General features: G+C 37.5%; 1 protein-coding gene across 3 annotated transcripts in view; it reads left to right on the top strand.

The window, feature by feature from the left end:
- The window catches only part of Dcaf6 (DDB1 and CUL4 associated factor 6), a 120,504-nt gene that overhangs the window by 41,880 nt on the left and 62,420 nt on the right, over positions 1-16,204 (top strand). For all 3 annotated transcript variants that reach the window (XM_033765670.1, XM_033765669.1, XM_033765671.1), the window contains exons 6-9: positions 372-586; positions 7,242-7,335; positions 8,820-8,939; positions 9,425-9,685. In XM_033765670.1, coding sequence (XP_033621561.1) covers positions 372-586; positions 7,242-7,335; positions 8,820-8,939; positions 9,425-9,685 — 690 coding nt within the window. The remainder of the gene's footprint in view (positions 1-371; positions 587-7,241; positions 7,336-8,819; positions 8,940-9,424; positions 9,686-16,204) is intronic.

The following is a 16,204-nucleotide window of genomic DNA, read 5'->3' as shown; positions in this document are numbered from 1 at the left end:
GAAATTCTGGGCTTAATTGTTGTTCTTAACAGATGTGAGACAATTTGACATTTTGACTAGGACAAGACTCAATTGGGCAAGATTTTTTTCATCTTTGAGTTTGTTAGAATTTAGCATTCTGGGTCCCCAGGGCACTAAGAGCCAGTTATACTCTTCCCTGTTGTATTGAAGTCTATTGATAGAATTAATTATAATTCGAATTCTATTCTAAGATATTAACAGTCAGCTTTTCTATTATGAAAATTTACCTGAAAGTGAATTTTTGGAAGATGATTTTGTGTCACTATAATCATAAAACAATGTATTAAATAACTGATGTTTTCAATAAAATGTTTATGTAATGTAGAAATAACTTTGTGTTTGTGATTCAGGGAATTATGCGGGTCGAGGGACTACTGGAATGGTTGCCCGCTTTATTCCTTCCCATCTGAACAATAAGTCCTGTAGAGTGACGTCTCTGTGTTACAGCGAAGATGGACAAGAGATTCTTGTTAGTTACTCTTCAGATTACATCTATCTTTTCGACCCAAAAGATGATACAGCACGAGAACTGAAAACTCCCTCTACAGAAGAGAGGCGAGAAGAGGTATGTTTACTCAAAACTGTGTTCTTTATTCAATTGAAATATTGACTCAGTGACTTCTGGACCCTAACGGCCAAACAGACAGATAAGTGCATTAAAGAACAGAGGCCACCATGGTATTTTTTAAAAGAAAATATTTAATAGCAAAATGTTCTTACTTTGTAGATGCACAGCAGCACCAAGCAAGATCAGCAGTTGTAACACTTGTAGGAAAGGCAATTAATAGAAAATGGGATGACAAACTTCAGGGCACTAAAGGTTTTCAACCCATTCCTTACTATTCATATGTGGCAGCAGTCTCCTCTCCTCTGAGTTGTGCCTCTCTTTCACAGTTATGGACTAATGAATGATACATATTAATGTCCATAGGTACATTTTACAAAACAGATATAAACAAATGGGGAAAAGTTAAAGTAGGTATATGTAAAAGCAGTGAATGAATTCAGTTACTGTCACTGAAATGACCAAATATTTTCTTAGTTATTAAAGTAGAAAACTAGAAATGCAGTTTTTGTATTGCACAGCCATAGAACAGTGTTTGCTTTAGTCTGTCAGCTTCTATCCCTAATATGTTTTCATTTTGGTTTTCAAAATTTTTAACATCCTGTGGTTTTATTCATGCTGTGTTTTGGCTATAGATGTCTTTTTAAATTAAGCATGGATTTTTAATAAACACATTTTAAAGGTTACTAAAGAATAATAATTGTAACTCCTATGGGATGCAAAACTAAATTCAACTGTGATTTATAAAGTTACAATTAATTTATCAACCTATTTTAGGATTTTTATGTGACAGTATATTGAAATGAATTTGGAAATTGACAAGAGGGTATGATAGCTAATGACAATTATTTATTGGTCTGGTTGAAAACACAAACTCTGCAGTCACTTTGTTGTTTCTGTGATCTCTCTTTTGTTTGTGTTTTTTTTTTTCTTTTTTTTGGTACTGGGGATCGAATCTGTGATCTCTTGAGGTATGTGGGTAAGTAAAGTTATAGCCCAATCTTGTGACTGTTAGATAATGAAAAGGTTGGAAGTTGTCTCAGTTGCTTTTCTTATTGCTGAGACAAAATATCCAACACCCAATGTTAAAGGAAGAAGGTTTATTTCAGGTCTTAAGTTGTAGAGATAAAGCAGGCGGCATGGCAGAGGGACATTGCAGAGAAGAAACAGTCTGGCATGGCAGAGCCGGCAGAAGGCAGCAGGAAGCAAGCAGCAGAAGCTCCTCCCTCTAAAGCCCTTTTCCCCATGCGGGCCACCAGTCTTTTGGGTAGAGCCAACTTCACCTAGCAGGGGCCTTCTTTATCCACTCCGTTAATCCCATCCTCATACCCTTTGTCCCTGGCTCACCCTAATCCAGCCTCCTTCAGAATTCTCTAGGTATGAGTGCATCAGGCTTCAGGGAGACATCTAGCTACAAGCTGTACAGAGACTTTTTTGAGTTGGCCGACTAACTGCTACCATGTGACCTTTAGCCAGAAGGTGTTTGTATATAATCAGAATGAATGATGCTGGGTCGTGAAGAGTTCTGTTTTATTTTATTTTTTAACATGTTTATATTTCTTAGTATTCTTTATTGTATTAACCAAATTAAGAAAAATAATTTAAAAATTGTAATTATAAAAAATAAACGATGCTAGACGAACCAAGTACTTAAGAAGTATATATAAATTAATAATATATCTCCCTCTTCGTTCCACACTTTTTCTTTCTGTATTTGTACTAAAACCTTGGTAGTAGTGTTCAGACCAACTGTTCTTAACTCAGCAAATATTTAGTGGATGCCCACTGTGTACTAAGTCCTACATTAAACTGGCCCCTGGCTCAAGGAAGGTATTATGTAGTGGATGTAGAGCTATAAATAAATAAATAAATGTGTGACTATTAAAGCAATAAAATTATAAGTACTATGTTCTGTATAAATAGAACAAAAGAGAATTGATTTTGATTGGAAAATTAGTAAAGCTTGAGCAGTGTTTTAAAACATGAATTAAAAGTTTATTATATGATTTTTCTTGTGCCTCTATATACTGTATTTGTGTATTTTCTTAATTTGTAGGAGCCTCTTATATCTTCATGGCTTCTAATAATTGCTTTCATATTTTTCTGTTCTTTCTTCAGTATATTCTTTTGTCTTATTTCACTTTTAGGTTACTTCTCAGTTTTCTTTATTTTATATTCCTTTATTGTCTTTCCTCTCTTTTTCCTTCCAACACGTTTCTGGCATTTTCTCATCTGCTCCATTCCATTATTGGATTTTGTCATTGAATCAGTTCTGTCATTTTCTCCTAGTCTTGGTAGCTTGTCTTAAAGAGTGTATCCCAGACCTGACTACTGCCAACCACCCTGCCTGTTCCACTGCCCTGACCAGGGCTTAGCATCTCTCCCAGGTTACTCAATGGTAATTTGCTAACTGGGCTTCCTGCTTTCCCTCTCTAGTCCTCTGGGTGCACAGCAGCCACGTGATCCTCTGCAATACAGGTCGGATCTCACTGCTCCGCCTGACTCCCTGGCTCCCAGCAGAGCAAAGCTGAGGTCCTGTCATGGCTGCACAGCTTTCCATTGAAGTTTTTCATGGCTTTCATTGCTGCTGCTACTGCTCTCTCCTTTGCTCTAGGCACAGCTGCATACCTTCCACTCTGCTACTTCTTCTGCGACTTCTTCCTTGCCCAGTGTGTGCTGACTGTGTTGGTATCTTGGTGCAGCTCCTCACTACCCTATTTAAGATCATAATCCTTAAATCTTAGGACCACCTGTAACCTTTGTAATTTATCTTTTCCTATAATACTTTCCATTTTCTATGTATATTTTACTTTTAAATTTTCATGTATCATCAGTTCCTGTAGATAATATATTCTGTGACTTACTGTGTGTGAGGTACTGGCAATTGAACCCTGGGCCTCAGGCATGCTAGTGCTGAACTATATCCCCAGCTTGTATTTTATTTTGAGATAAGGTTCAATTAAGTTGCCCAAGCTGTCTTCAAACGTTTGATCCTCCTGCCTCAGTCTCTCAGGTAGCTGGGATTATGGGCATGTGCCATCATCCAGCCAACAATGAGCATTTTTTTCCTATTTTCTTCATTGTTTTTTTCCCTGAATCTAGAATAGTACATAAATGCTATGCCATCTTCTGTCGTCTTGACTAAGTTAAGTCACATACTCAGAAAGTGGAGAGGTGCTCAGGATAGAGATCAGTGGTAAAGCACATTTCTAGCATGGTGAGGTTCTGGGCTTAATCCCCATCCATAGACAGACACACACAAGTCAAACTTGGAGTTGTTTTTAATTTGAATATCTTGTTTCAGAAATAGTTGCTTAAATTGTATTATGAGTTCTTTGCCTACATGATATAGAAATTCCTTTTCTTCACAACCATGATGTAGGGTTATCTTATGTTACTCTAAATATAGTTTGTGTAATGTATGAGGTTGTCTTTTATTTGAGATTTTGGATAACTTTGACTCTTTTCTTCTCAGTTCTAGTTATAACTTGTTTATGCTGCGGCTTCCGGTGTAGATTTTGCTATTTTCAGTTGCTCTTTGCCAGACTTGCTCATTATATGGAGTCTGTGGATTTTGGTTTTTCCTGTCTCCTATCCTGAGGATGTGAGAGTTTGTTTTTCTATTTTCCTTGTTGCTTGGAGTGCTTTCCAGGAGAAATCAGAATATTTACAACAAAATGGTCATCAGGGTTTTTAAGTCAAACCTGTTTGTGAGTGAGGAAAAAAAAAATCAGTGAGTGTTATTTTTATTTTTCCTTTTGTGGTATTGAGGATTGAACCCAGTGCTTTGATTTTTTTTTAATTTTTATTTATTTATTTATTTATTTTGGTACCAGGGATCAAACTCGAGTCCTTGTGCTTGAGGCAGGTGGCAGGACCACTGAGCTAAATCCCTGGCCCTGAACCCAGTCCTTTGCATATCTAGTTAAATATTCTACCACTGAGCTACATCACACGCCAGAATGTTATTAAAAATAAAGGGAGTGGCTGCAAAATGTGAGAAAATGTTTGTAAATGTTATTATCTGAATAGAGTAGTGCTCAGAATATATAAAGAACTTCTACAACTGAATTTTTAAAAAAAGTAACTCAATGAAAATCTGTAAAAGGTTTTAATCTTCCCTCCAATGGGTCACACAGAGGGCGAGGGCCAGTGTCACATGCAGAAATAGTGGGCATAACTAGTCATCAGGAAATGCACAGTAGAACCAAGGAGGTACCACTTCGCACCCATTAGGACGGCTAACGCAGAAAAGCCTAAAAAGGCAATCAGTAGCAAGTGTTGGTGAGAGTATACGGGAAATTGGAACCCTCACACTTCCCTAGTGGGAACGTGATATGGTTAGCTGCTTTGGAAAAGTTAGGCAGTTCCTCAAAAATTAAAAACAGTTATCCTCTGACCCAGCAGTTTAACTCACAAATACATAGATATAGTTATACACACATATGTGTACACTCTACCTATATATTTGCACACACGTACACCTCCAAGAAAATGGAAAATATACGTCCCGGGCTGGAGATTTAGCTCAGTGGTTCTGGTGCCTGCCTCGCAAGCACAAGGACCCCACTTTGATCCCCAATACCCCCCACCAAAGAAAAGAAAACATACATCCCTAACAATACTTATAATCTGTGTGTTAGTCAGCTTTCCTTGCTGGGACAAAATACCTAATACAAATAATTTAAAAGGAAGAGAGACTCATCCTGCCCCATGGATTCAGAGATTTCAGCCCATCATCACTTGGCTCCGTTCTTTCTGGACTGTGACAAGTGGACATCGTGCAGGGAGTGCAGTGAAGCAAGCTGCTCACCACATGGGGCCAGGCAGCAAAGGGGCAGAGCCAAGGATGAAACGGTATCCGTCATGGACACCCTGCAGCACCTGCTTCCTCCAACCAGGCCCCACCTTCTGAAAGTTCCCACAACTGCCTAGTAGCCACTAGGCTGTAAATCTGTCAGTAGATTAACCCACTGATGAGTTCAGAGCCCTTCTGATGTAGTCATCTTCCAAAGCCCCACCTCTGAACACTCCTGTGTTGGGGACCAGGCTATCAGTACGTGAGCTTTAGGGGAACAGTTCAAATCCAAACCATGATAGGGTGCTCAGTGGCAGCATTATTCAAAATAGTCAATAAGTAGAAACAATTCAGTGTCTATCAACTAATAAATAAAATGCAATATGATCCCTAAAATGGAATAGTATTCAGCCATGAAAAATGAAAGGATGATGTATGATAGTTTGTGAGTAAACCTTAAAAACATGCTAAGTGAAACAAGCCAGGGGCAAAAGCCATTGTGTGACTCTTGTTATATGAAACATCCAAAATATGCACATCCATAGAGGTAGAAAGTAGATTAGTGGTTTCCACTGATAGGCTTGAACTTTTTTTGGCATGGTGTAAATATCTGAAAGTAGACCGTGATGACAGCTGTACAGCTTTGTAAATCCATGAATGTATACTTGTGAGTTATATACTTTAAACTGGTAGTCTGGGATGGGAAGTGTATTGCTATAAAAATGTTAAAAAGGTTAAATGTTAGAGGGAGTGGTCAAGAGTGTCAGATGCCTTGAACATGTTAAACCTGCTGCGTGATTATTGTGTATCGATGGCTGTCTTTATCCTTGATCAGTGATCATTCATTGGTAAGCTTTGTGGGGAATTAAATCAGTGGATACTTCTGTGGGCTGAGGAAGGAATGGTTGGTAGAATGAATGCTGACTTTTTTGAGTTTCAGAGTAGAGTGAAAGCAAAAGAAGGGATTATAGATGGAAAGAAAAACAAAACTGAGGTACTGTCTTATTTACATGAAAAATAACTTTCAGCATGCTGTGAGAGAGAAGCAGGCAAAAGAAAACGGATGTGTGTATAAGGACAAAGCACGATTGTGGCGGCAAGCTGCTCGAGGAATTGAAGTAAAAAGCACATATGGACAAAGCAGGTTCTAACAGCAAGTGGTCCATCCCTTGAGAAAGGTTGGAACTAGGAAGCTGGAGACACGCGATCAGCTTCAGAATTCAGCTGAGGAAATTGATGTCGATTGTATAGGCCTTTCTGTATATTCTCTGCAGTAGGAGGAAATGTTATTGGCCAAGATTAGAAAGGTTGCAGCGAGTGGTAAAGGTTTGGAGTAGGTGCTGGGGAGAAACGGAGAGTAAATTGTCAAGAACAAGTAAAAATAATAACTTCAGTTGTTGGGTGTGTGGTACTTTGGCTAAACTGCACTTGTTGTCACCTTATACAAAATTGTGCTGAAACTGGTGAACTTCCCAGTCAGCTGGGAAGTGATAGAGGCGGGGTTAGAAATCCCCTGTCCATAATGGCGCAGTTGCATTGAGACTCTGAGTTGGAGATACTAGGTACAGGTTGTCAGCGCCAGTGGATATTTATCCTCCTGAGTGCCGCAGGAGGCTAACGTAACTTAACTTGTATCAGTGTCTTGCATCGCTTTTGCTTAGATTCTCAGCATAGGGAGATGGAAATCATCTGACTGAAAGTGTGCTGTAAGCATAGAGTCTGGTGGGTGTAACTCGGTGGGGCGGTTGCAGGGCATGCGTGAGGTGAGGCTCTGGGTTGGATCCTTGGCCTGGGGAAAGGGGTAATAGTGGATTTTTCTTTCGACTCACATGCGCTCTAACTACCCTTATCTTTTAGTTACGGCAGCCTCCAGTTAAACGTTTGAGACTTCGTGGTGATTGGTCAGATACTGGACCCAGAGCAAGGCCTGAGAGTGAACGAGAACGAGATGGTAATTATCCTTTGGCCAGCTTTTTTGGTATATTTCATTGACAAAGTAACATTTCAACTTATTTCCCATTTTTTATTACTCTCAAGGACACTGCGGCAAATACCCTTGCCCGCAGGTCTCGATACGTGTGTGCAGATAGAGCTTAGAATGGCTTCCTAGAAGTGGAGTGACTGAGTCCCTTGATAAGTGTGCACAGTACTTCCTTTTTGCAGTACTGAGCATTGAACCCTGGGTCTCTGTACCAAGCTACACCCTCAATCCTTCTTAAAATTTTGAGGCAGGGTCTTGCTAAATTGCTGAGTTGCTCAAGCTGTGTTTGTGTTTACAGTCTCTTCCTCAGCCTCCCAGAACACTGGGATTCCCGGGGTGCACCCCCACACCTGGCTATACATGTAAATTTTGATAGTTATCAAATTGCTTTCCAAAAAAGATGCACTAATTTACATTCCTACTCACTTGCTAAGAATAGTCATTGCCCCATTCAACACTAGGTATTATCAGACTTTAGTTTTACCTTCTGTTAGATACTAAGAAAAGCAGAAACTAGATTTCTAACTTGAGAATTTTATAATAGCACATACTTTTTCTTTGACATTGCTTTACAAGCATAAGAAACTACCTTGGGGGCTTTTGAATCTTGGTACACTTTAAATAGGATTAATCTGAGTATAATTTATCAAATAAGTGAGTCTGTGGCCAAAGGTCTTATTCTAATGACTTCAAAAACTCTTTGTGATCAGAAACATATTCTTCAGTGTACTGTCCTTATTACCTTGTAATATATTTAAATGTAAAGCTACATAATATATTGGCAATAAAATACAAAATTCTGATTTCACAAAAACATTATCACTTTATATGATTGTAGAATAGAGTTGTAACATTTTAAATTTGACACCAGGCTATCAATTTTAAAATAACTTGTTTGTTTTCAGGAAGAACAAGAATGAGAGAAAAGATAAAATACCATCTGGTTTCTACTAATTTCAGTTATCTGAAATTTGCTTACAGTAACATGAAAATTAAGCTTTAGAAAAATTCATGCAAAAGCCTAATTGTATATTTGTGTCTGTGTTCGATAACAATGCTCTAGGGAAAGGGAAAACCTTCTTTCATTATCTTTAACTTGAAAGCCTTCCTAGCTGGGTATTCTTAGATGTAAAAGTGAAGAGAATTTGAGTCGGTGGGAGATAAGAAAGTACCCAAGAGCAGGCAAATTGGCAGAGGTGAAGAAGATTTGAACCTTATTCTTATTCTTATTATTCTTATTCTTGAGGATCTTACCATGTGCACACGGAATCATTCGCATAAGTAACTGTAACGTGGGCTTCAATGGATTTTTATACATTCTTATAATTTATTTAGGCTAATTGATTTTTAAAAATTGCTTGTATCTTAAAGCTCTTCACATCTAGGTTTTTGCATTAACAGAAGAAAATCCTGACTTACTACTAGACTCATTGATAAAATTTATGTTAAAATAGGAGAGCAAAGTCCCAATGTATCACTGATGCAGAGAATGTCTGATATGTTATCAAGATGGTTTGAAGAAGCGAGTGAAGTTGCACAGAGCAATAGAGGACGAGGAAGATCTCGACCCAGAGGTAATTTTTCTTATTAATAAAGTCATCAGAAAGCTGATAAAAATCATGTATAGAAGTTAGTTTCATTTTATCAAAATTACAGCAATGTTTTATGGTTGTAGTCATCGCACGGTTTATACAATCTTCCAGAATTCTGGTTCTACCAACTCAAGCTCTTTTGCTTATTTTAAAAAAAAAAAAAGAAAGAAAGAAGAAAAGCCTGGGATTTCCTGTTTCTAACTGTACTTTGAGAATGGAAAATACAAAATTATAAACAAGTTTTGTATAGTTGGAAAGACTTTTAACAAAAATGTGTTTTGTACCTAGGTTTTTACTCCTCTAGATTAGCTTCTTTGAGCAAATGGACAAACCGCCAGTGGCTATTCCTGATACCCTGAAGTAATCGATTTTTGTATGTGTACAAGTTTGTGAACATTTCTTTTTTAGGGTTGTTGGTTTTTAATGCATTTAAAAATTGAATTTGCCTTGACGTGTGTGTTTTGAAGGTGAAACAAGTCAGTCAGATGTTTCCACTCTTCCTGCGGTCCCATCAAGTCCTGATCCGGAAGCCGGTGAGACTGCAATGGATGTGGATGCTCCTGCCGAGCATTTTCTTCAGCCTTCTACATCGTCTGCTGCGTCTGCTCAGGCTCATCCAGTCTGCTCTTCCACCGAAAGCCCCCGCTCCACGTCTTTGCTGTCTTCCCCAGACAGCGCACAAAGGCAGCCTGCTGATGCCTCTGGACCCCACGCACATCCTCAGTCTGGTAAGGGGGTCGCTGTGAGCAGACTGCTGTCCATCCGATGATTTCGGATGCTCAGAGCTTTAGTCTGTTTTGTAAGATACTGAATCATACCAACTTCGTGTGGGAATAAATGATCAAAATGATGCGTTATATATGATCTTGTAACTTAAACAGAAATCAGATGTGCCTAACTTTCATGAATTTTAACAAATATCTGGAATATTCAGTTTACATAAAACAAGTTTGCTTTTTTTTTTTTTTTTTTTTTTTTTTTTAATTTTTTTTTTTTTTTTTTTTTTTTTTTAACTACCAATAGGCAGTGTCTTGACATAGGTCATTATAGGTAGTCCAGTATTTTCTACAGCATTGTAGACCAAAATCTTTCCAAATTTATTTGGTTGTGTGTGTCCTTAGATAAGTGATAGAGCTCATTATTTATTAGTTACATTGTATGTATATTCTTCCGTATTTTTCCTTGAATCATATAATTCTTCCATTACATTTGGTATGGCGCACTCTTGTCAACAACAAATGCCTTTTACCAAAAAATTATTCCTCCAGTATTTACATGAAAAATAATAATTATTTTACCAAATTGTCATCTTAACCTAATTAGTTATACATTTGTGAGTTAAATGATTTAGAGCTTAGTTTTTTTAACTTAAAAAAAAAAAGATATTTAATGTCCTTTAATACCCTTTCAAATTGCTAAACCGATTTCAGTACTATATTATGTACTACAGTCATTGAAATCATTCAGATTAGACATTTTTTATGATCATAGGACCATTGAATTATTACTTAGCACCTTTGTGTGCATAGTTTCCAAAGAAAGTAAAGAAATATTTTACCTGGGAGATTATTGAGAGGATTTTGATTGACTAAATATGGATACTTTGAAGTATTTCTACGTTTCTAAGACAGATTGTTACTGAAGAATATAATTTTGTAACTCGTAATATCTAAAGGTGACTATCTGTAAATTGTTCTGATCCTGACTCACTCATCCCAGAGTCCAGCATTTCAGTAGTAAGGACTTAATGTTTTTGTTTTTGTTTGGGGCCATTCTCTCTTGTCGTTATCATAGCCTCAGTCCAGATGGTTTTAGGGTATCACAGTTGTCCACAGTGAAGTAGAAGATGGAAGTGTTAGCTTACAGTCTCATGATTTCTAATTCCTTCTTAGAGACGGAGATATAAACAGCTGTTGTCTTGTATTTGCCTTGCTGTGGACACCTCTATGTAAATGTTTGAGCTTTTCCTTTTTCTCTCTTACATTTACTGTCATTTTTATTAGTGAAGGAGAGGGACAGTGGGAATGTGAGAACTGTGGTCAAACTTTTAGTTTGCAACCGAATCACTGAGCCACAGTGAAGAAAGCTGCAAATTTTCACGGGTGCTTAACACTGTGTTGGAGCAGTCTGTCTTTGAACACTGTTGCCATTCCAACTGTACAAAACATTCAGCTTACCCCTTTGTATCTCTCTGACTTTTCCCTCTCCTTGATCCTTTTCTTCCCTCAGCTACTAACTTCTCATTCACATTGAAAAGAAAAATACATTTTCCCGCTGTTGAATCATCCAACTTTCCATGTCTATGTTCACATTGTCTAATGCTAGAAGCAAAAACACATTTTGGAAGAAATGTGTCTTTTCCTATCAAGTCTTGCTGGTGCAGTTCCTGTCCCTTTCCAGCTTCTCAAGGACTTTGCTTCTTCTCCACCATTATTACTGTTTTGTTTTGTTTTGTTTTTCTGCCAAATGCTTTGCAGCCTTAAATATGCTCTTATCTCTTTAAAAAAAAGACTCTTACCTCCATTAGAACATAAATGCTCTTGTCTTACATCTCCCTCACAGCTACTCTGCTGCCTTATTTCTCTACTCCGTTTGTAGTTAATCCACAGGAGAGTTGATCACATGTACTGTCTTCATTTTCTTACCCCATTTATTCATGACCAACTGAAATCTATTTTTCAACTTTTTCCTTAAAAACTTTTGTCAAGTCACCAATGACCTCTGTCTTGCCAAATTGAGAGGCTATTTGTCTGTTAGTATCTTACTAGATTTTTTTTTTTAACCCAATTACACTGAACCTACTCTGTCAATGCTTTCTTGAAATACTTTCTTTTCTTGGCTTTTTTTTATGACGTTTACCTAAATATTATTATCAATTGTGGCTGGTTTTCAGTAACCATTATTCACATTTCCTTTCCTATCTGCTGTTTATTACGGTTGAAGCCCTAATCCTACTGTCTTTTCTTGTCCCTGTATACTGTCATCTTTCAGTGATCCTATCATCTCTCCATACATTTTAATTTATTGCCTCTTAAGTTTAAGATTCTAAAGGTTTATCAACAGCCTGATCCTCTACCCTGAGTTCCATACTTTTATGTCCAGTTGCTATTTGGACATTTCCTTTTGGTTGTCTTTTTTTTTTTTGGTACTGGGGAACGAACTCGGGACCTTGTACTTGAGAGGCAGACAGCAGAACCACTCAGCTAAATCCCCAGCCCTTTTTGGTTGTCTGTATACATCTTAAATTTAAGGTGTCCAAACTAAAACTTCATTCAGCCTCCTGCTTTTTCTGTTTCCTAATTGGTTTGATCTTAGTTCTTTTATGGCTTAGTAAATTATAAGACCATCTACCTATTTAGTTATTTTAATAACCCACGAGTTATTCTTGATTTCTTTCTCTCATGCCCCACATTCAATTCATCAACAAGTTCTGTTGGTTCCTATCTAAAATATATTTACTTCTTTCCATTTCACCGTCTTTTCTTGTCTCCTAATTTAGTTCATTGCATTTACTCTTTTTCCCTTATAAGTTACTCTTCATGAAGCAGCTAGACTGAGTATTTTAAAATGTTGAATAAGATTATACAACTTTGCTGTTTAAAATTCATCAGGGCATCTAATGAATTTGGAAATACAGTACAACCACAAACCAAACCAAAAAACCATTAAGTTTTTTATGGACCTATAAGAAGCCATGATGACCTAGCCCTTTTTTCTACCTCTCTGGGGTCTTCTGATCCTACTTTATCAGTCCGTGGTGGTTATGCTCATGATTTCCTCTCCGTTCTTTAATGTGTCAGATTTTCTAATGCTCCTTTAGTTTCCTTTCTCCCTCCTTCCCTCCCTTGTGTGTGTTTGGGTTTTTTTTTGTTGTTGTTTTGTTTTTTGTTTTTTTTTTTTTGTAATGGGGATTGAACTGAGGACCTTGTGCTTATGAGGTAGATAGTTGTGGTTACCACTGAACTAAATGATTCTTTTTTACTTCAACTTAAGTTCTTACTGTCCTTTGTTCCTCAGTAGTTTTTCTGTCAGCTTATCATACAGACGACCGTTTTTTTCCTTTGTTCTCAGCTCAAAATTTTATCCAAAAGAGGTTTTTCGTAACTACTCCTAAACAAAGTCCTCTTCTCTTTTTACTCATTTGATGTATAACATTTCTCTTACTAGGATATGTTCTCACGAAGATTAGGGACATTATCTTTGTCTCTAATCTCAGTGTCTTTTTCCTCCATCAGTCACTAAAGGTACAGCAAGAGTATTGGGAGACATTTACTTACCATTGAGCTGGTATAGGCTAGGTAGGGTATATTTACGTATGTTTTAGTCTTTAGAGTTTTGAGCCCACTTCGTTAACTCTAGGTATTTCCAGTAAGCTCTTAAAATATGGTGACACCTTGGAGAGAGGCTGTAATTAGCTGTCCAGTCATTTATTATTCAGATCCCTTATTTATCCTGCCCCAGTGGGGCCTTTTAAGATTGAGTAGATAATTTTTCTTAGCTTTCTCTACAGATGTTTTAAGGCAAGTTACAGAAATATTTTCTAAAGATTATGTGGCTGCATGTATAAATGAATAAATTGGGACAGATAGAAAAATGGGTAGGATTAAAAATAAAATGAAGTCGTAAGTGAGGTAAATACACCAACTGCATGACCTGAGCAATGGGACGTGGAGAGGGTACTACAAAATTGGCTTTGGGTTTTGGAGCTGAATTAGGAAAATAAATGTACTCAGGTGTAATTCCAAATCAGTTGGTGTATCTTTTCTCCTCCTCCTCCTTTGCTTCTTTATCCCTTGCTTCTTATTTAATATTTTTGACTCGTGTTAGAGATCATTTGAAACCATAGTCTACATACATAGTCCAGAATCTCAGCAGACATGTTGATTCTTTTTTTTTTTTTCGAGACAGGGTCTCACTATGTAGTTGAGACTGACCTGGAACTCACTATGTAGCCCAGGATGGTTTCGAACTCACGGTGATCCTCCTGCCTCAGCCTCCCAAGTGCTGGGATTGCAGGCATGTGCCACCACATCTGGCTGACATTTTGATTCTTATATGTATTACTGTCTTGAGCATTTCACAAAAGACTGTTCTGTTTAAAAAGTATTTATAAAATTATATATTTAAAGCTTAGAAATATATGGCAATATACTAAACCTGTGTAGGTTAAAAGTAAATTTTCATCATTTTTAAAAATTTTAAGTAACTATAGAATATTATCTTCATTTCTCTGCAGTGCCTGTCAGACATCTCTAAGTTACTTCTTAAGCTAAGCCTGGAAATATTTTCATTTAATGTGCTGTTTGTAAATTTTTTCATCTTAAGCTTCTTGGGATGAGTATGAAGTGTTTTTCTAGTGTTATAATTTAATTTTTTTCCTTTGATTGCATTTTAACCTTTAAAGTATATGATTGGAAAAATGATAACTTTGGATTAGATGGGGATATCAGTACACACACAACTCAGTTTGGGGGCTCTCAAAAGATCCCTGTGTTTCTAATTAAGTAGCCTACAGACATGAGAATTCAGTTTGTTTAGATAATAAGATCTGTGTGTAGATTCCTGCCTATTTACAAATACATCTGCTCATGCTTACAGGTTTATTTAGGTCTATGTATAATCATTAGAACTGTATTGACCTCTTTTGAAAAATTGCTGGCGAATGAAGGGCTTTTGTACAAGCTATTCAAGTCCAAATGTCTAGATTGTAGTTTCCTTCAGTAGGATTGGGGTCCAGTCAGTCTGGGTATAGGCTGTTTGCTGATTAGAAACAGTTTGATAGTCACTGTGGGGAAACTGAAGGAGTGAACGAGAAAATCTTGGAAGTCAGTGAAGGAGTGAGCAGTCCCTGGAGGAAAAATCTACACAGGTCCCTGGGATAAGAAGCAGTTTGGGACTGTAAGACAGACTGATAGCAGACAAATAATAATTCAGGGCTCACAACAGAAGACCCTACAGATTATAGAGGCATGATAGGAAGTTAGAAACCAAGTGTCCTTTTGTTGGGTCAACTGTAGCTAGTTTTAATTTTCTCCTATGAGTGAGTAGTATTAAGCCAGTAGGAAGAATAACCTTGAGTTTTTCTGAAGAAAACAAGAATGGGATTCGTGGTTTCAGGGGTTGGAAGTGCAGATTTTCTCTATTAGTTCTTGATACCTTGTTGAGTTGTTGTCTAGAAAATTCAACCAGAGTATTCATTTTAGTTTTATATTAAAAACACATTCTCTAAATATTGTGTACATTTATAAGTGACAGTATATACATTTAAAAAAGGATATAATGTGTGTATTTCTTAAGTGCTGTAATATTCCAAACTGCTAAGCAGAACTGTTTAATATGATAGATCTGGTTCAGATTTTTAATTCAGTACCTGCCTTTGCTAGTTAATTGTGTGTGGTAACTTCCTAGCCTCACTTTTTCTTTTTTTAATTTAACCTATTTGGGGAGATTGCGGAACTGTCATTCAACCAGCCTTAAAAGTTGACAAACAAGATCTTAAGTAACACTGGAAACACTTGAGTAAATGGTTTGTAAGATTATCTTGGCTAGATGTTGATTTTCCAAGTTGCAGAGCATTAGTGCCCACACCTAGAGCCTGTTTTTCACTTGCTACGTTGCTGAGTGGTTCTAGGCTAGAGGCTTCTACCTTCCGAAAACATTTTGGCAGCTCCAAGAGAGGGTTTGAAACCACAGTGAAATTGGGTGGGGTTCTTTTGTTGTTTTTGTCTTTTCACAAGGCCTCAAACTTGCCATTTGCCTGCCTTAGTCTCCATTAGTAGCTGGCTACTCAATTTTTTTTTTTTAAGCTCCTACTCCAAAACTAGTTCCTCCTCTTAGCCACTAGAACCCATAGCTTCTGGTCTACTCAAGGACATCTTTCCTGCAGCTGCCCGCTTTTTTCATGCATTGTCTCCCATCACAATGCAAACTTGTTCTTTAATTTCCCAAACTGAAACACACAAACCTCTTTTGACTCTTTTTCAGCCGACCATCATCTGATTTCTCTGATCTCCACTTAAGCGCAGGACTTTTGCAGAGTATAAATGCTTTGTGTCTCTTCATTCTTTCTGCTTCTTCTCGTACTTGCTGCACTTTGGTTCTGGCCCCATCATTCCATTACACAGCTCTTTCCCAGGTCACCAGTGACTTACATACCACTGCAGAATCAGTGCTTAGAATCAGTCAGCCTCTCTTCCAGTCGGTCACCAGCGTGTGACATACCTGCTTGCTCCAACTTTGACCCCCTC

This window comes from Fukomys damarensis, unplaced genomic scaffold (assembly GCF_012274545.1).
Source record: "Fukomys damarensis isolate Sample0158 unplaced genomic scaffold, DMR_v1.0_HiC HiC_scaffold_19, whole genome shotgun sequence".
In the NCBI taxonomy this organism is placed as follows: Eukaryota; Metazoa; Chordata; class Mammalia; order Rodentia; family Bathyergidae; genus Fukomys; species Fukomys damarensis.
This window is presented reverse-complemented; position numbering and strand designations above follow the sequence as displayed.